At 38.8% G+C, this 19,909-nt stretch overlaps 2 protein-coding genes across 2 annotated transcripts in view; one reads left to right on the top strand and one right to left on the bottom strand.

Annotated features, from left to right (window-relative positions):
- The window catches only part of hmcn1 (hemicentin 1), a 78,438-nt gene extending 66,951 nt beyond the window's left edge, over positions 1–11,487 (top strand). The window contains exons 92-111 of the mRNA XM_077717454.1: positions 44–214; positions 297–467; positions 899–1,069; positions 1,458–1,628; positions 1,705–1,875; positions 2,618–2,788; positions 2,866–3,012; positions 3,097–3,234; positions 3,430–3,551; positions 4,338–4,575; positions 4,747–4,809; positions 5,745–5,864; positions 5,957–6,091; positions 6,160–6,273; positions 7,042–7,167; positions 7,254–7,382; positions 8,389–8,745; positions 9,774–9,893; positions 10,017–10,143; positions 10,823–11,487. Of these exons, the coding sequence (XP_077573580.1) occupies positions 44–214; positions 297–467; positions 899–1,069; positions 1,458–1,628; positions 1,705–1,875; positions 2,618–2,788; positions 2,866–3,012; positions 3,097–3,234; positions 3,430–3,551; positions 4,338–4,575; positions 4,747–4,809; positions 5,745–5,864; positions 5,957–6,091; positions 6,160–6,273; positions 7,042–7,167; positions 7,254–7,382; positions 8,389–8,745; positions 9,774–9,893; positions 10,017–10,143; positions 10,823–11,189 (3,329 nt within the window). The 3' untranslated portion in view covers positions 11,190–11,487. The remainder of the gene's footprint in view (positions 1–43; positions 215–296; positions 468–898; positions 1,070–1,457; positions 1,629–1,704; positions 1,876–2,617; positions 2,789–2,865; positions 3,013–3,096; positions 3,235–3,429; positions 3,552–4,337; positions 4,576–4,746; positions 4,810–5,744; positions 5,865–5,956; positions 6,092–6,159; positions 6,274–7,041; positions 7,168–7,253; positions 7,383–8,388; positions 8,746–9,773; positions 9,894–10,016; positions 10,144–10,822) is intronic.
- A 2,365-nt stretch (positions 11,488–13,852) lies between these two features.
- Positions 13,853–17,466, bottom strand: arpc5b (actin related protein 2/3 complex, subunit 5B). Its single transcript, XM_077717630.1, has 4 exons — positions 17,192–17,466; positions 16,498–16,570; positions 16,239–16,415; positions 13,853–15,027 (listed from the first exon to the last, which is right to left on the bottom strand). Exons 1-4 carry the CDS (start codon positions 17,329–17,331, stop codon positions 14,965–14,967), a joined length of 453 nt encoding a protein of 150 aa, XP_077573756.1. The 5' UTR covers positions 17,332–17,466; the 3' UTR covers positions 13,853–14,964.
- Positions 17,467–19,909: the final 2,443 nt, after the last annotated feature.

The raw sequence follows: 19,909 nt of genomic DNA, 5'->3' as shown, positions 1-19,909 counted from the left end.
ATATAATCCCAAAAATGTGACAATTATGACTTTTATTTTCTAGTTCATGGAGGCTACTCTGAATGGGCCACGTGGGGTCCCTGTAGTTTAACATGCGGGATTGGGTCTCAGAAAAGACAGAGACAATGTAGCAGCCCCGTTCCTGCCAATGGAGGACGCCATTGTACCGGATTAGACACGGAGATACGCAATTGTCACGGAAAGCCTTGTCCGGGTGAGGATTTACAGCTGGTGATGGTTGATGTTATGAATGTAACAATACATGTGTGGTTTGATTTGTGTATTTCATATTTTAGTTGATGGCAAGTGGTCAGAGTGGTCTTTGTGGGAGGAGTGCTCTCGTACATGTGGTCATGGTAACAGAACAAGGGTGCGGACCTGCTCCAACCCCCCACCTCAGTATGGTGGGAGGCCATGTGAAGGAAGGTTGCTGGATGTCATCATGTGCAGTGTTCGACCTTGTCCAGGTAAAATAGATATTTTACTGATGGAAATAATGCTTTTACCAAATGATATAATATAATGTATAATTCCGCCATTTTTTTTCTTTCTCATTCACTTCCAATTGTCCATTTATATTCTTTCAACCCATTACTATAAAATTGGACCTTTTTCGCATCTTCACACTTGTGACCTAAAGTGACTGTTTATGCAACACAAAGTACATCAAAATCAAAAAAGTTTAACGCTCAGAATTCAAAGGATTCCTGCGCAATTTCCTAAAAAAAATTGCCTTTTTGGATTGTCACATAAGGTCATATAGTCACTTTCACAAAGTTAATGATACGCCAATTTTACATTTTGGTTTGATATGATTTTTTTATGTGTAAAATGAAGAGTCATTCTAACAATGCTGTACGCCTTTATTGAATTGTTTACTCTGTTTGCACTGATTCAGTGGCTGGTGGCTGGGGTCCTTGGCTACCCTGGAGCCCATGCAGCGAGACCTGTGGAAAGGGGATGCAGTCAAGAATCCGTCTGTGCAACAATCCCCCTCCAGCGTTTGATGGGTCACCGTGTGAAGGCACAGACACACAAACACAAGTGTGCAAGGAGAGACCATGTCCTTGTAAGCACTCTCTTTTTTGTTTTGTTTTATTGTATACAACTATAAATTAGTAGGGTCGTTCTAGAATTAGAGGACATTTTACATCTCAACCTTCAAATTTAAAAAAAAAAACAAAGTTCAAAATATGAAAACATGCAGTTTCAGATTAAATTTAATTGTTCAGAGAACTAGTGTCATTTGTAAGATGAAATAATCAAGCCTTTTATAGTTTATTATTAATGAATATGTAGCAAAAAATCTGAAATGTGAAGGCTTACTTTGCATTTTTAATCCAAAATGTCCCCCAATTCTAGATTGACTCGTTGATACTTTGATTGATTGGTAATATGTCATAGTGAAATTGCTGTTCAGAATGGTATCTAACTTATCTAATGAATATATTGACTAGTGGATGGAAATTGGTCATCATGGGTGAGCTGGGGAGCCTGCAGCGTTTCCTGTGGGGGAGGTACCAGACAGAGAGCACGCCTCTGTGCCAGCCCCTCCCCGCAATATGGTGGCAGGACATGTCAAGGCAATGATGTACACATTGACTTTTGTAATAGTGACCCCTGCCCAAGTGAGTTATCCAGTTAAGTTATGTATATATGTGTGACAGTCCCATCTTTTCATTTGTGTGACATTCTGTCCTTCAGTCAGTGGGAACTGGAGTCCATGGAACAGCTGGGAAACTTGCAGCAAGACGTGCAATGGGGGACAGATGCGGCGCTATAGGACTTGTGACAACCCCAGTCCAGCCAATGGTGGCAGAGCATGTGCAGGCGCCGACTCACAAATTCAGAGATGCAACACAGCCACGTGTCCTGGTGTGTGTTTGTCTCTTAAATCAAGTATGGTCAAGGCCCAGTGTGTTCAAACTTTCTTTGCTCAAGACCTATTTTTCTAGGAGCTTTCTACCATTTTTTTTCCCCGGCCAACGACAAAGATCAGCAGTTGTCTATGTTCATAGGGGTGCCCACACCTATACGTATTTATCCTTACAACTTATGTTGATGTATGTTGCTTAACCACAGATGTCCATGTGGGAGTGTTCATAAACCGGCACAAGATATAGACAAAAGTGATGACCTTAAAATACTCACATTCGCTCTGCACCGAGTTTGGAGTGAGAAAAGCCGAGATAACTCCCGTCACACCACCACCAAAACTGTGGCACACGTTTGAAGTGTTCAAGATCAACATATCACTTAACGAGCAACTGTCTCAGCTCATTTATGTTAGGCGAGACTGTCAGCTCATCACAAAATAAAACCTAATGCACGCATTAATGAGCTGGATATGCGCTTTCCAAAAAAACATGTAAATAATCAAAATAAAACATCCTGCAATGTGAGCATTCCGCATCTGCACATCGCAACGTGGTGGTATAAACTCTGCATCTTTCAAGCCTAAAGGAAACCAACCAACTGTCATGCAATATACCTATAGTACCTTGGCAATCAACATATTGTGGACCCCCGAGGCTCCCGCCCTTAAAAATCTCAAATTTTCGGACAATCGATCTGTTTTTCTGTAATAATCAGGTGAATTTGTTTTGTCTTATTGCAGTTGATGGAAATTGGGCACCATGGCAGTCTTGGGGAGAATGTTCAACTTCCTGTGGAGGTGGAGAAAGGTCACGTGTGCGTCTCTGTAATCAACCACCGCCGAGCAATGGTGGCCGCCTGTGCCCAGGAGACTCCTCTCAGATATCAAGGTGTAACGTTGAGGCCTGTCCAGGTAAAGCGTGCTACTATATCTGTCTTATTGATTTGTTGAGCCAAAACATCATTTTGAAAATCTTGTATCCTCGTTAGGTGGACCCCAAATGGCACGAGGAACCATTATAGGCAATATCAATAATAACGAGTTTGGCATCGCCATACTAAATGCCACCATGGTAGACACGAAGTCGGGTAGCAAGCTCATCAAAGCATCTATTTCAAATATTCCAAGATCAGTAGGTTCGTTACATAAGCAATTTTTCCAACTGCCATGGTTTGCAGTTTGCTAAATCAAATGGTTATTTCTTCTAAATTTTCTTGAAGGTCCTGCAATGAGGATGCTAATCTCCATCTTGAATCCCATATATTGGACCACGGCGCACGAAGTAGGAGAGGCCGCAAATGGATACACATTAACTGGGGCAATCTTCAAGCGGGAAACACAGGTGGAATTTGCTACAGGTAGATAAATATTTTGCATAATCTTCATCATGGTTTATGCGCCTGACAGCTGATCCAAAGCCATTCTCTCGCACCACCATTCTTGGAAAATAACATGATTTGGTTAGAATCCCCAATCTGGAAACATTGTGTGCATTAAATTCCCTCAGTGGAAGTCGAAATGTGAATTATTTGCTTTTTATTTTTTTTACCTAGGTGAGATTCTGAGAATGACCTACGTTGCTCGGGGTTTAGACTCAGATGGAGCCTTGTTACTGGACATAATAGTAAATGGACAAATTCTCCAGTTGCCTTCACATCTCGACATCAGCATCAAGGTATACCGATGAATATGTATAAGACAAATTCTCATTTTTAACAATAATTTGTGAGCCTTTCCAACAAGAGAGATAGAGTGAAAAATCAGATTAGAATTAGTGAAACAGTCAGATTTTTCTACTTCAAATTTGAGGAAATTCAAGATCATTCATTCAATTTCCAACACTCACTATCCTAGTCAGGTTACGGGGTGCTGTAGCCTATCCCAGTTGACTTCCGGCAGAAACTAAATTCAGTCAAAGGGCACAAATAGTAACAGCCAACCACAGAACCACCGAAGTGGGAATCCAACCCACACAGCCCGCACCAAAGTCATGCAAAAGAACCACTTCACCATTTGGTGGCCAATTCAAAAGATAAAATATGAAAAAATAGTGAAAGATTCTGGGAGGTATATTTGTCTATTAAACCATCCATTTTGGTGGGAATTATTATCCTCATTTCAGTCATTTATGAAAAACTGGCACCATTGGGTATAATTCTTAGCACCTTATGTATTTATTGTGAAAAACATAGTCTCAAAAGGCCTTTTTTTATTGAAACATCTGCTTATCAAAGCATGTTAGGGTAGACGGGCAGGTTTCTAAAGTGATAGTTTATATGTAAAGAATTAAAAAACTATACTTGTTTCCTCCAGGGACCATCATATGTCATTGTGACACTACAATAAGCTTCTAATTTCAGTGGAAGGGCCCACACATTTCATTTTTACACTCAAATAGAATCAGCGAAACTATATATGTTTAACAATGCGTTACCATCCATTTGTGCCATTTTCCTATCAGGACTACACAGAGGACTACATCCAGACAGGGCCAGGCCAGCTTTATGCTCTGTCCACACGGATGTTCAGCTTTGACAGGGAGAACGTGCCCTATTCCTGGAACCACACCATTTCCTATAACGTATCCAGGGGCAAGATGCCCTACTTAGTGGAGACGCTTCACGCCACAGCGATCAGTGCTCAGTATCACCCTATGGAAGAAGTGCTGGAATACAGCATCCAAGCTCGGATCAGCAAGGGTATGAGAGATTACTTTGATGAAGAGTTAGGAGTTAGCTATTAATGGACATAGTCATAGTCATGTTAATGAACATATTTGTAAATATGTAATCAAATTATTAAGCTTCTTTTACATTTGGATATGGTTTTCAAATCCTTCACATGTAAATTCCCAACGTTTATAATTTTAGGTGATCGAAGCAATCAGTGTCCTCATGGGTTTAATTTGGTTTCGGCTGGGCCATACTGTGAAGGTGAGTCTTGGTATATTTTGTTGTTGCCGCTCTAACTCTTTGTTCATTTGCATTTAGTATAAAAAAGTAAATTTCTAAGTATTAAAGTACTATGCAGTCATTCATCTTTGCTGCAACATAAGATTAGGTTGTAGGATATCTATCTATATCACTTGCCATACTTAGGTATCACAAGTAGTTTTGTGATTTTAGGTGTAACCAAGTATTAGCAGTGAAATCATTACCCAAATATAAATTACGGTCATAGAGCCTATTCCAGAATAATTCAGGCACCTTGAATCGGTGGTCAGCCAATCACAAGGCACAAGGTGATGGACAACCGTCCACTTAAAGCTAGGGGCAATTTAGACTGTTCAATCAGACAACCCTGCATGTTTTTGGGATGTGAGAGTAAACCGAATTGCCCATGGAGAACATGCCAACTCCACACAGGAAGGTTAGGATTGAACCCTCGATCTCAGAACTGCGAGGCCACTGCGCTAACCACTCATGACCAGACCGTCTTAGCATATTGGCCTTCTGAATTAGGTACATACTACAATAACAATGAGGCCTTTGACAAAGATGTGTTTGATGCCACTGGTCTAGACATACTGTAGTTTATTTAAGAATTTCTGTTCGGATTCATTTGTATTTTATCAATTACCACTGGTAGTTTGAGGAAATATGCTACACTAAAAGAACAGATTTTAGGTATGAATAACAATAAATGAACTGAAATATGCAGTATCCACATATATGGATCGGAGGTTTAAATTATAATAATATATATTCTTGTTAAACATAAATCACTAAAATGTCCGTACAAACAAATTAAATAAAAAAGAAAAAGTTCCTTTTTTTGCCTTTCCTAATAGCACCCATTCATTCATTCACCCAAGTATTTTTGCATCCTTACATAATAAGACTGGATAACTAGTGTCTATGTGTCACAGATGAAAACGAGTGTGAAGTGCGAAACCCCTGTTCTCATGCATGTCACAATGCTATGGGCACGTTCTACTGCTCTTGTCCCCGTGGCCTCACCATCTCAGCCGACGGCAGGACTTGTCAAGGTATGCACCACTCTTACCCATATATAACACCGGGAACATCCATTTTTTTGTCATCTCCAAGTCTATTTTAACTCAAATACTCGCCCCATCAGATATTGACGAGTGTCTGTTGGGTGTAAACATGTGTCATGTTGGACAAGACTGCGAGAATACTATTGGTTCTTACCGATGCGTTATGAGCTGTGGGCGTGGCTTCAGAAGAACGGCAGATGGCCACAGTTGCACAGGTACAACAACAACAGCAACAACAACAACAAAAAAATTCTTATAATATGCCTTTATTTTTGTTCCTCAGATATAAATGAGTGTCAAGAATCCAATTCTTGCAATCAATACTGTATCAACACCATCGGTAGCTATCGCTGCACATGTGAACCTGGATTTCAACTCAGGAACCGACGCTGTGTTGGTAAGTGTTCTTTTAAAATATTTATTGGCTATACACAAGATCCAAAAAAACAATGTTTATAGGTTACAGTGAATAAGTGGTGTTTTCTTTCTCCATCCAGCATTCAGTAACTGCTATTTTGTTGGCAGAGTATAATGTATGACTAGTGACCTAAAATGGTACTGCAACCAGGATTAAACTATGGAAGCGCGCAGCATCCCTTCCACTTTGATTTGCCAGCTTCACATTGGAGATTTATTCTGCGTTATCATACCAATGTTGCATTACAATCAGAAAAGACAGAAGCTAATGAACTACACATTAACATTGGCAAAGGTCGTGTGAAAAATTATAAATACCTAACGCTACAGTCTTAAAACAGGAGATTTTCAAATTGCACTGGAGTTAAATGGGTGCACAAATAAAAAAAATGTTTTAAGCAAGGTAACAAAAGTAAAGTTCCCAAAAAATAAAAAATGAGGCAGGTTACGAGCTCCACATAACCTGTTTATTTCGCTACAATGAGAGGACTACTACAGTGATTTCTCAACAACTTAGCACATAATGCAAGAATAACATCAACAAAGAACTGTCCTCCTGAAAAAGTGACTTTTACATATATTTTTCCTTTTCATTGTATGATTTTTGGCTTGTTCGTCTTCTACTCATGTGCAAATTATAGTCCGAAAAATACGACCATTGAAGTCCAAATCCTACATAATGTTCCTTTTAATTATAACAGTTGTGTTTAATCCATACTAATGTCCTTTCTTGCAAATGTCCCCTCAGATATAAATGAATGCAGACAGAGAGTTTGTCGGTCAGACCAGCATTGTAAAAATACCCGTGGTAGTTACAACTGCATTGACCTGTGCCCCAACGGTATGACCAAGGGTCCCAATGGGACATGTGTGGGTCAGTATCACTTCTTCCCGTTAACATCCAACATAACGTCCAACATCATGGCAGCCGTTTTGATTTTATGCCACACTCTGTCATAGATATTGACGAGTGTAGAGACGGAACCCACCAATGCAGATATAACCAGATCTGTGAAAATACAAGAGGGAGTTACCACTGTATGTGTCCCCGCGGCTACCGATCGCAGGGAGTGGGCAGGCCCTGTGTTGGTACGTATTTCTTCTTTGGCTCTTATTTACACTTATTAATCTTGGGTAGCTTTAAAAGTTTTCAATTACAAAGACTGGGGAGCTAGTCTATCATTGCTTATGTGCAAATATGTTAAAAAAATAGTTATGCTTGCTGCTTGTGCTTCTCTAAAGCTTTTTTTTGTATGTCTGCCAGCAAAGTCTGTTAAACACACGAATAGAATAATTGTGCTTTTGTCTGCCATCTTGTTCAAAGAGGTTATGGTTACTTTCATAAGTAACCATGTTGTCTCACTGCTTGCTTCAAGACTTTAGACTGTAGAGCAGGGGTCGGGAACATTTTTGACGAAGAGAGCCATAAACAATTCATATTTTCAAACATTATTCCTTGAGAACCATACCCGGAATTTAAAAGTAAAAAATACACGAAAATGTGTGAATTTATGAATAACTTCAGCACTTTGAAAGTAAAAAAAAAAGTTTCTGGATTCCAAGAGAATGGATACAATGGAGATTCAATGGCATCCGAATTGGGACTTAAAGCATAGAAATACCAGCACCTTTTCATTTCATGGCTGCCACACTTTGCCCTTTTTTCCCTATTTTCCCTTTAGTTGCTCAAATCCTAGTTTGACTCTGCTTCTTGATTAACATCGCACAGCCACATGTGACATCTTTAACATCTTTTTCATTGTATTCTGTCTCTCTCCTGTCCAATTCTGCCCTTTTCCTCATATTTTGCCAAATATAATTGATACTTTGAATGGCTAATTTGTCTTCAATTGTAAATAATAATTTGCAAATAAAAGCAGCAATCTTACTCTTTTCTGTATTGAAGCTCCATACATTTCATGTGGCCACAGAATGTATTGGCTTATAGTGAGGTAACTGATTATATCCCTCCATCCTCACCTCTCCCCATTTGTCTTTTTGTCCCCTTTGTCTTTTCTCTTGTCTTAATTCCTATTACTATCTTTATTACTTTTCCTATTCCTCTGGTGCTGGTCTTTCTTTGTGCTGCGGCCAGATATGAATGAATGTGAGCGGAATCCACTGCCCTGTGCCCATCGCTGCATCAACACTCAAGGCAGCTTTAGGTGCATCTGCCCACCGGGAAGCTACCTGCTGGGGGACGGCAAGTCTTGTGCCGGGCTTGAGCGCCTGCCCACTTTCGAGAGTTACTCTTACGGCTTCCGAACATCGCAGTCCCATCCCGAGCGCCATCCCTTCCGCCGCCTCTACCACAATGTGGCTTCCCACAGCTATCATTCCTACAACGCGGACATTCGCGGCCTCGAAAGGGGCCGTAGCCGCAGAGGAGTGCCCATCCACTCCAACCAAGTCTGTCAAGACGGGTTTGTGTCCAAAGATGGTCATTGTTTAGGTAAATATGGAGTTTAGGCAGGAGAAATTAGGAGTATTTGCTTCCGTTTGGAAATTATTGGTTTAGACTGGGTGCTACGGTGGACTGTGGTAAGCCTGTCTGGAGTCGAGGGTGTGATTCCAGGTGGGTCTTCACTGTGTGGAGTTTGTATGTTGTCCCTGGGCTTGTGTGGGTTTTCTCCGGGTACTGAAAAACATGCAGGGTTGACTGGTTGGACAATCAAACTCGCATTAATGTCAACTCGAATTCATATAGGCAGGACCATTTTAGTTTTTTTTTTTAATCTGATTAAAAGAAATGGGTCAAAAGCCCTAAATATTCAGTTTTTATAGACCTAAAACAGTGTTTATTTGAAATTGTTTTTTTAGTATGGGAAAACGTCTTTTAGTCATCTGTTTTTATTTCAAAAGGAAACATTTTTTGCTAAATTATGTTCAATATTAAAGTGGAATACAGAAAATATTTTTATATATTTATTTTTAGATTTTACAAAATGCTTTTTCAACTAAAAAAAAAGAAAAAGCAAAAAAATGGATTAAAAAAAATTGAAATTATTGATTTTAAAAGGTAAAATCAGGATCTCAATCATTATCTTCATTTGAATTTGATCCTAAAAGATAAAGTTGGCACTCATGATTTACTTTCTCAGGCCGCACAAAATGATCTGATGGGCCAGATTCGGCCCCCAGGCCGCCACTTTCACACCTTGTGCGGTAAATTGCTCTTAGGGATGAATGTAAGCATAAATGTTTTCCATTCCCTTGTGCCCTCCAATTGGCTGGCCACCAATTTGGGGTGTGTCTCCTGTCCAGACTACAATCTTGCATATTTATTTTCATATATATGTTCATTAATATGTTTTGTCCCTTATTAAATAGATAAATCAAACTAATAGATTTGGTAATGTTGAATGACATTTTACTTCATTATAGCAAAAAGTTATTCTAGGATTTTGTTTACAAAGTGTGTGTAGAAAGGGCAATATTGTGTACCACTCTCGATGTTAATGATGTGCTTCTTGTGTTTAGATATTAATGAGTGTGAGGTGCGCGATTCCTGCCAGCACGAGTGTATGAACACACCTGGGAGCCACAGGTGTCTTTGCCCAGCTGGTTACCACCTCATGACCAATGGCAAGACATGCCAAGGTGAGGACTTCGATTCTTTATCACTGATGTAGTTTGAATGTTGTTGTTTATTTTAGGATTTAGACCCAGCCCACTGCATTTTAAAAAAGACACTTTAACATAAGTTACCTGTCGTTTTTCCAGACATTGACGAGTGTCTTGAGCAGAACATCCAATGTGGAGCCAACCGCATGTGTTTCAACATGAGAGGAGGTTACCAATGTATTGACACACCTTGTCCACCAAACTACCAGAGAGAACCTAATTCAGGGTAAATACACATTCACTACAAAGTTTTATATTATACCTTTTACTTGAACTTATCAGGGATAATCAGTATTGGATGAGAATAAATTACTATGGGCATAGTTTGCAAATATATGTATATTATTCTTTTTTTTTTCTATTCACGTTTTTAATTTATTTGGGGGTGTATTTTCCGCACTATAGTTTGACTTATAATCACGTGTGACTTATGTGTGGCTTTTATTTATTATTATCATTATTATTATTATTATTATTATTATTATTATTATTATTATGATTATTTTGTTAGACTACCAACATCTTATATTGTTTTTTAGGCTAGCTATCCAAAAACAGCTTTTGATATGTTAACATTAAAAGGTGCCTATTTCGTCTCTTATTCCTTACATTAGTGTATACATTCTTCTTATTTTTTGATCCGTTAAAAAATAATTCCACTCAGAAATATAACCTATACTCCAGTGCGACTTTTTTAACATTTGTTTCCCTTACAATGTGCATTCTTTGGCTAGTGCGACTTATACTCAGGTATGACTTAGAATCGTAAAATACAGCAATTCCGGGCCTCTGATTTTCTTTCAAATCTGTTGTACTTATTGCCGTTTTTAACAAAAAAAATTATCCTTAACTGTATTCATTATCATCTTTAAGAAGAATTGTAAAAAGTCCTCAATATGTTTCAGGTTCTGCCTGAAAAACTGTCCACTAAACGACCTTGAATGCGCTCTGAGCCCCTACGCTCTCGAGTACAAGCTCCTGTCCCTTCCCTTCGGCATCGCTGCCAACCAAGACCTCATCAGACTGGTGGCGTACACGCAAGACGGAGTGATGCACCCTCGTACCACTTTCCTTGTCGTGGATGAGGACGTTACGTTACCTTTCGCCATTCGAGATGAGAACTTCAAGGGGGTGCTGTTTACGACTCGAGCTTTGCGAGAGCCTCACACGTACCGCATGAAGGTGAAGGCCCTCTCTTACAGTGAAGACGGAAGCATCGAATACCAGACAACTTTCATCGTTTACATGGCCGTCTCGGCCTACCCTTACTGAGAGCACTTTGAACGCCATAAAAAAATAAAGGTTTGGTTACTTACTCCTTTTGAAATACCACTGGGATACATTGAGGATCAACTAAGAACAATGGGCGGGACTATTGGGAAAGTAGAATTAAAAGAAAAAATGACTCTTAGCTATTTATTTGTTTGGATTCTTGCCCTCGTATTTGTAAGTGATCATTATATTGTTACCTCGGTCATAAGTATCAGTACTTTACACTGATGGAAATTGAAAATGCAAGTACATAATTGTAACAGACAAAACAATAAATACTACTGCTTACTTTTGGGAACCTTTGGTCCAGTGACTAAGTCATTGGCCTCACACCTCTGTGGACCTGGGTTCAAATCCTGCTTTGCTCTGCTTACCTAATTTTCCCCACTTGAAGGTACCATAAAGTACTAAGTATGATCTGGGAGTGGAAAGAGACAAAACAACAAATACTACTGCATAATCCTGTAGAGTTGTGGCCCAGTGGATCAGTCATCAGTCTTCTACCTCTTTGGTCTTGGGGTCAAGTGCTTGCAAAGATTTTTCCCACTATTAGTCAGGTAAATGAAAGAGGTAAAACTGCAGATACTACTACAGACTCTCAGTGGGTGGTGGCCCAGTGGATAAGTCATCAGTCTCTCATCTCTGTGGTCCTGGGTTCAAATCCCAGTTCATGCAAAGGTTTTCCCACTATTATTCTGGTGAATGAAAGAGGTAAAAGTATAAGTACTACCAAATATTCTCAGAGAGTGGTGGCACAGTGGTTAAGTCATCAGCCTCCCACTCCTGTGGTCCTGGGTTCAAATCCCAGTGCAGGCAAAGATTTTCCAAATATTCTTCAGTTAAAAGAATTAAGTATTAATGTCTAAGTGTCTAACTGAATAAGTATTCAGTGGTGGATGAAACATTTAGTCAAAAAAATGACTAAGTGTTTCAGGTAAATGAAAGAGGTAAAAGTAGAAGTACTACCACTTCCTCTCACCGGGTGGTGGCCCAGTGGATAAGTCATCAGTCTACCACCCCTGATGTCCTGGGTTCAAATCCCAGTGCAGGCAAAGGTTTTCCAAATATTATTCAGTTAAAAGAATAAGTATTAATGTCTAAGTGTCTAAGTGTATAAGTCTTCAGTAGTGGATGAAGCATTTTGTCCAAAAAATGACTAAGTGTTTCACCCCATTTCCTTGGATAAAATGTTTCAACACCCATGTATAAGTGGGGCACGAGTTGGTGTAGTGGGTTGCACACTCGCCTTTGCACCGAGAGAACGTGAGTTCGCTTCCCGGTGTCGGCGGTTCACTGACCAAGCAAGCGGTCGAGGGTCGGCCGAAGGCCGACCCGAGAACGCCTTTCGCACATACAGGTCCATCAAGTGTCTTCCGAACTGCCGAAGGCAGTTCGGAATATAACCTTTTGCTGAAATGTATGACTAAGTGTTTAATAAAAATTAAAAAGTTTTTCTTTTTTTTTCTTCTTGTTCCATTTTCCAGACTACTTGGTTCGGTGATCAGCCAAAGGTCGACAGCGGGAATTGAACCCAGGTCTCCCAGACGGGAGTCCAGTGATCTAACCTCTGCGCCACCCAAGTGACTACACTTTGCATTGTAATCATTTGAGTGTCATGACAGGAAGTCCACAGAAACAACTAAGTGAAAAAGTGTCCGAACCGGGAATCGAACCCAGGTCTCCCAAACGGGAGTCCAGTGATCTAACCTCTGCGCCAACCAAGTGACTACACTATTCTTTGTAATCATTTGAGTGTCATGACAGGAAGTCCACAGAAACAACTAAGTGAAAAAGTGTCCCAACCGGGATTTGAACCCAGGTCTCCCACATGGGAGTCAAGTGACTTAACCTCTACACCACAAATCAGTCACACTTTATTTTGTTCATTATTGGAAGGTCTTGACTACAAATATATAGAAAGGTCTTAAAAAAAGAGCCTTATTTTACATGGTTATTTTAAAAACAGCAATATTATACATGGTGATTTTTTTTTAAAAAGCCTTACTTTATATGGTCATTTTTTAAGAAAGATTCCTTTACTATACTTGGCCATTTTTAAGAAAAAAAGCCTTACTATACATGGTAATTTTATTTAAAAGCCTGACTCTACAGTCTACAGTCTACATGGTCATTTTTCAATAAAATTCCATTACTATACTTGATCATTTTTAAGATAAAAAGATTTACTATACAATGTATAGTAAGGCTTTTTTTCTTAGAAATGACCAAGTATAGTAAGGGATTTTTTAAAATAACCATGTATGTGTGATGAAAAAAAAGCCTTAGCAGAAATGATTCCATACAAAATGCAATGATCCAAAATGTCTTGCAAAGCGGAAGAATTAAACTTAAAGTTGCTATAAAATACCGGCGGTCCGTGCATTTTCTAGTGACGCCTTCAATCCAACCCTCAAAAACAATTTCATGGCTATAAAACCTCTACTGCATCTACAGCTACAACACACAAAAAATAATCAATAATAACCTCATACAATTAAAATATTATATAAGAATATAGCCATATTTTACTCACCGAAAATCCCTTTTAACTGCACAATATCCATCCTCCTTTCTTTCTTCCTTCTTTTCTATCGCCATCGAAGCTAATGCTGAAAGTCGAGCCTGTCCTGTTATAAGTGGGCCAAAAACAGTCAATAAAAAAGTTTTCATCCAGCATTCATACCATTTATTTATTTTTCTTTTGTCAAAAAGCACAAACATAAAAAAGGAATATTTTATAAGGCATTTTTTTTTTGTTTTTACATCAGTTTGGTATGTTTCCTTAACTCCTCACCCAGCAACTAGAAATACATGAAACAGAATCTATGTAGTTCTGCTCATGTCAAAACAGCCTTATACTGCATTAGAAATTGCATCTAACATGTTTTGATGCATAACCACCTTGATGACATGACTAAGCTATTATGACTCCATTTGTAAGAATGAAAATAAAGTCAAGTGTAGCGACGCTTTGGTGGAAAAATGAGGAAGCTTTAAGCGTCAGTGATTGGAAATAATGCAAAACTGTAGAGGGAATGCATTGCTGCCTCTAAAAAAAAGGTTGCTGCACTTCAATTGTTGTATTTTCTGTCCATGGTATCTTACCGTCTCATATACAAATGCTTCTAAGTCATTCTTATGAAAAGACAAGTTATCTAATTGCTTCGTTTGGCACCTCTGCTTAATAAGGCAGACGACACAAAATGCTGGGGATAATAATGTAAATAAAAGACAAATTGATGTACATTGTATTTGAATTTAAAGAACACAAAATATACAAGAACATCAAAAAGGGACAAAGCCCCTATTATTTTTTTTCCTTAAATTGACAATTTGTGTTTACACACGTAGGTCAAAATATTGATCACATATTGGTCTCTCAAAAAGCACGAATGCTGATTTTGTTGAAAATCTTTTCAAACATTTCAATGAAGTTGAAATTTGGTCATGAGGTGGTTAGAACACGAAAAAAAAAAGAACATATTTTTGTGGAAAGATGTACAAGAACTATTGAGGGTCGTTACTCCCAGTTAAAGAACTCCCAAAACACGAATGGGGTAAAGGTGGGGGCAATACGTGTGCACTTTGTGACAATGATGATTTTGAGCAACGTGGATAAATGTTCCAATTTCTGATCGAACCTAATGTGATGCAGGTAAGATCTAGTCGACCGATTTGATTCGACACAATCCTATCCGTTTCACTCATCTGGTTTTCCATGTAGTCCATTTTATATTGTTTTTTTTTTTTTTTTTTTTAAACATGTGCTCCGCATTTAGACTGTCTTTCTGGCTGTCAGTACTCGCACGATGCTGCCCACTCCACCGGCGGCCAGCGCCTGAAAATATACACAAAACGATTCTTCACTTAACAAGAGTCAACAGACATCTTGGATGAAATTACCATCATTTTCAGATTATAAATTGCTCTAGAAAAAAAGGGTAATAACTTTAACAAAATCTTTAATCTACTATCAAAATACTTGTCAACTACTTTGATAGTCCATTAGTTGTGTATTTAATATTTCCTCAGGTGTGATTAATTGCAGAAATTGCAGATTAAAAATGGCTATTTCTCTATTATTTGTGGATGGATCTAAAGGCAATTGAGTATAGCTATTTTCTAGGCATGTATACATTTGATTATTGGTTTGTATCAGGCCTAAATAAAAATGAATTGCAGACTTATTGTTGCCTGTTTGGTAGCAGTTAGCCAGTAGACGGAATGTGCTTGGTAGAAGAGTAAAGGGAAAATTATTCGTATCATACATTTATTATATTCCCTCAAAACTGCTAACAAGTGTTCAGGTGGTAATACCCGAGAATTATTTTTAGTACAGTAATCCCTCGATTATTGCGTCTTCACTTATCGTGAAGTCACTACTTCTCGATTTTTTCCCCGCTATTAATAATTTAAAAAGAAATATAAAATATATTCTTTTTTAAGTTCATAAAAATTTGAATAGCAACGCTAAAACTCGTAAGCGAAAGCCACTCTTGCTACTAGGACTCAACAGTGAAGAAAATAAAAAGTTATACGAGTGTTACTATGTTGTGAATGCACTAACATTTAATGTACAATAAACAGCATCAGAATGTTTTTACATGTTTACTGAATGAAGGAGATATAAATGTTGCAATAATTATACCTTTTATACCTTGCTGCTGTTAAAAGATAAACACTAGTACTTTACTTTGGAGAAAATAATAAAACATTTATTAATTTTGAGCGTAAATGGAGTCATCAGAAAGCTGATTTGTAATATTTTAATAAAGTTTGACTAACCTATCTGGACTGTTTTAGCTATTGATGCACCTTATTATGCGGTTTACCTTAAAATGGATGTGTCTTGTGAAGAACAAATTTTAAAATATATCATTCATTGAAGGTGCACCTTATAATGTAGTGTACCTTATAATGCCGTGCGCCTTATAGTGCGGAAAATACGTTAATTGGTTTTATATAAATTCAAAAGTTGTAGTAGTTTAGGTGAGCCAGGCAATCATACTCCATCTAAACAAGTTCTAATGTTCTTGAGTGAAAATGTACCTTTTCATGCCACTGTAGGAGGACAGCGCTGCTGTTTTCCGATGGTCTCTCAAAGCCTTTGTAAATGTATTTCATCAGCAGGTCCACTCCGTTTTTGTCCAGTGACTGAACTCCTTTCTCGATGTCGCTGCTCTTGAACGCACTGAGCACTTTCAGCACTAAATTCTCTGCGCGGTCCTAATGACAAATAGGGGAAAAGTGAATAAAAATGCAAACATTGCGCCTGGATGCCAAAATGAAGAGGAGAACCAAAACCCACCTTGACGTTCTGATTCTTGGTGTTGATTGGTGGGTTCTTCAGAACAGCTTGGAGAGCTGCCATGTTATCACCTGTGCAGCATCTAAATTAAGGATGACATACTTAAAAGCTAAATGAGCCTGCAACACATGATAGATGTTTTTGTTGTTGTTGTAAATTAAATAATGTTCACTGGTTTCTATAAGATTGGAACTAAAAAGGCCAAACATCTAATTTAAAGCAACGCATCTTTCCTTTGATAGGCGGAAATGGGTAGTGGGTGGGGTTTATCCCTTTTACAATAAGGAAGTGCCGCACTTTCAATACCTTATATGGTCATTCATCCAAACATTAGCTAAGGCTTTGCAATGTAGCAAACGATTTGGACCGCGTAAAAACGCATCAGCGCATTATTTACGCATAAAACAATATTTTTTTAGTAGTCACTCGCTTTTCGAGAATTAATGTTTTAAAGGCAATGGGGGAGGAAACTGGCTTCAGCTGGGTCAGAAATCCCTGGAATGTGACTATCAGGCAAGTCTAGGCAGTGAATGGCCTCATTCGTAGACGCCCAAACCGGAAGAAATGGAACCAACTCCCTTAACGAAACCAAAGCGAATTTCGAATAGATTTTACAGTGAAATAGAAGCAAAGTATTTCGACAGTCTGCTTTACGTGTTAAAAAAATGCAAGATAATACAAAATAAAAGGATATTGTCTGACGAGGGAGTCCACCTCCGCCTCGTCGGGACCCAGCTGGTTCTCCGCTCCGTCCTCTTCATCTACAAATTTGTTCTCGTCGTATTCATCCACGTCCACTCGCCTGAAGCGGGCAGACATAACATTCTTCGACATTTCGCTAATTGAAGTAGAGGGGCGATTTTTTGGATTATCAAAGAGCGCTAATGTGGAAGCTTAATTTCCGGCCTTTTCGCAATCAACTGTCAAGCAGGAAGCCTCCTGACAATCTCTCCTTCTTTGTGTGGCTTTTGGTTCAGCATTGTACGCTATTGCCTCTTGTGGTCAATATCTTAAACTGCAAGCAGTCCTGACAGTGACCGCTCGAGAGCGCTCACACCTTGCAGATATGTCATAAAAACAATCAACCTTTACCTTTATAATTACCCAGATATACAGATTCAAAATATAGATTCAAACGACAATCATAGTAATAAAGACAAATACAAAAGCATGTTGTAGAAATTGTCATCATTGGGGGAGACTTTGAACAGGTTGCCAGCATCATTGTGATTTTAAAATTTTTGTTAATAAAAGCAATATTCATTGTGTTGTTCAGCATCTCACTACAAATGCTAATATATATATATATAAAGAGTAAAAAATCAATTTCAACGACAGATTGACACAATTCATTTAAATTTATTCACAAAATATAAACTTTATGATCCACAAAGTCAAATGGGATACAACCAGATCTGAGTTTAACCATTGAAAACCTTTTTTTTTTTTTTCAATAAAGCATGCATCTTTCATGACTAATGAAATATTAGGGTCATTTGTTGGATAATTGAAGTGCAAACTTACATATGTGTCATTTTTAAATTAATCGATCAGTCTTTCGCCCAGAGTCAACTGGTATAGGCTCCAGCACCCCGGAACCCTGACAAGGATTAGCGGTGTTCATTCATTTTCTGAACCGCTTTCTCTTCACTGAATCAGTGGCCAGCCAATCGGAGGATACGAGGGGACAAACAACTATTCACACTCATACCTAGGCGCAATTTCAAGTGTCCAATCAGCCTACCATGTATGTTTTTGTAAAAGGGAGGAAACTTACGTACCAGGAGAAAACCCACACAGGCCCCGGAGAACATGCAAACTCCACACTGGTGGACCGACCTGGATTTGAACCCAGGTTCCCAGAACTGTGGGGCGCTAAGCACTCAGCCGGCAGGCCGCTTCTGTTGGAAATGAATAAATATATACTATATAGTATATACATAGTCTATATACACCCACACAAACACACACACACACCATCATTCTATACGACAGGGCCCTGCAGTTGCGGCAACTTGGAGGTTTATCTGCCATCATGTAAACAAATGAGCCATACAGTACATCCTTTTGGTTGAACACAGTTGTATGTTTATGGTTGACCTATGCTTCTGAGGGTGGGCTGTTGAGAGACGCTGATTCACCGTGTGCAACTCCGGATGGAATTTTTTTTCTCTCATAGCAAGCGGGTGGTCATTGGTGATTCCTGAAAGCTTTACGTCAGCACAGATTTGAGGATTTTCCTACTCTAAGTAAAAGTGTGTTTGTCAGAGCGGGAAGTGGGGGAAGTTTTCCATGCAGAAACCTCAGCTGCGTTGAAACCGTTGAAAAACTCAAAAAGATATTTGATATGAACACAAAAGCCACAAACACGTGATGAACTTTACTCTTTGGATACCACATGCCATCATAATACAATACAAACCCACCTGTGATGTTGCTATGGCAAATGGCATTGAAGCGAACCGCTTTTGTTTTTTGTTTTTTCTCTAAGAGGCGGTATTTGTAATTTCCTTTTCTGATCTGTCTAGACCGTTGGCCTCATGCCGCAAGGAAATACATGTTAGCATTGCAACTGTACTTCAACTTTGAACACACAGACAAAAGGAGTGTCAAGAAGATAGTGCGTGCATGCATCGTGAGTGTCTTCAGTGAGGCTTTTACGGGAGTGTCCCGGCCCATCAGTGTTATGTGCGTGACTCAGCACATCAAAAGGTGAGGAAACATGCACATACATGTCCTTCACGTGAAAGCCCAGAAGGAATTCAGTGAAACCCATCATTTCTTTTGATGTAAGGTGCATACCATGGTGGGCAGAGCACATAAATAAATTGACAAATGGGATGACTGTACCTGTAAGGCATCTTTCAGGTGAACTCTGTGTAGGAGGAGAACAGAAGACTTCTGTTCACTATATTAAGGACATAATTAGTTTTTCTCATGATATGATCTTCCGTTCATGAAATTGTGTACAATGACTTGACTTTTGGATGAGTGGTTAGTGTATCGGCCTCACAGTGGGGGGTCTGGGTTCAAATCTTGGTCAGTCCAATTGTGTGGAGTTTGCATGTTCTTCAAGGGACTATCTGGGTTTTCTATGGGTGCTATGGGTTTCTTCCACTTTCCAAAGACATGCATGGTAGGCTGATTGGACACTCCAAATCAGGGGTCAGGAACATTTCTGACAAAGAGAGCCATAAACAATTCATATTTTCAAACAGTATTCCTTGAGAGCTATACTCAGAATTTAAAAGTAAAAATACATAAAAATGTGAGCATTTATGATTAATTTCATCACTTTGAAGGTAAAAAAAGGCTGAATTCTTTTAAGAACATTATTTCACTGTTGCTAATCAATGAGTATCAATGAAAGTAGGCATGTAGAAGAGTCTAATGAAGAAAAACTATGATTTAA

Source organism: Stigmatopora nigra, chromosome 5 (genome assembly GCF_051989575.1).
Source record: "Stigmatopora nigra isolate UIUO_SnigA chromosome 5, RoL_Snig_1.1, whole genome shotgun sequence".
Classification (NCBI taxonomy): Eukaryota; Metazoa; Chordata; class Actinopteri; order Syngnathiformes; family Syngnathidae; genus Stigmatopora; species Stigmatopora nigra.
The sequence above is the reverse complement of the archived record's forward strand: the minus strand, read 5'-3'. Positions and strand labels throughout refer to the sequence as shown.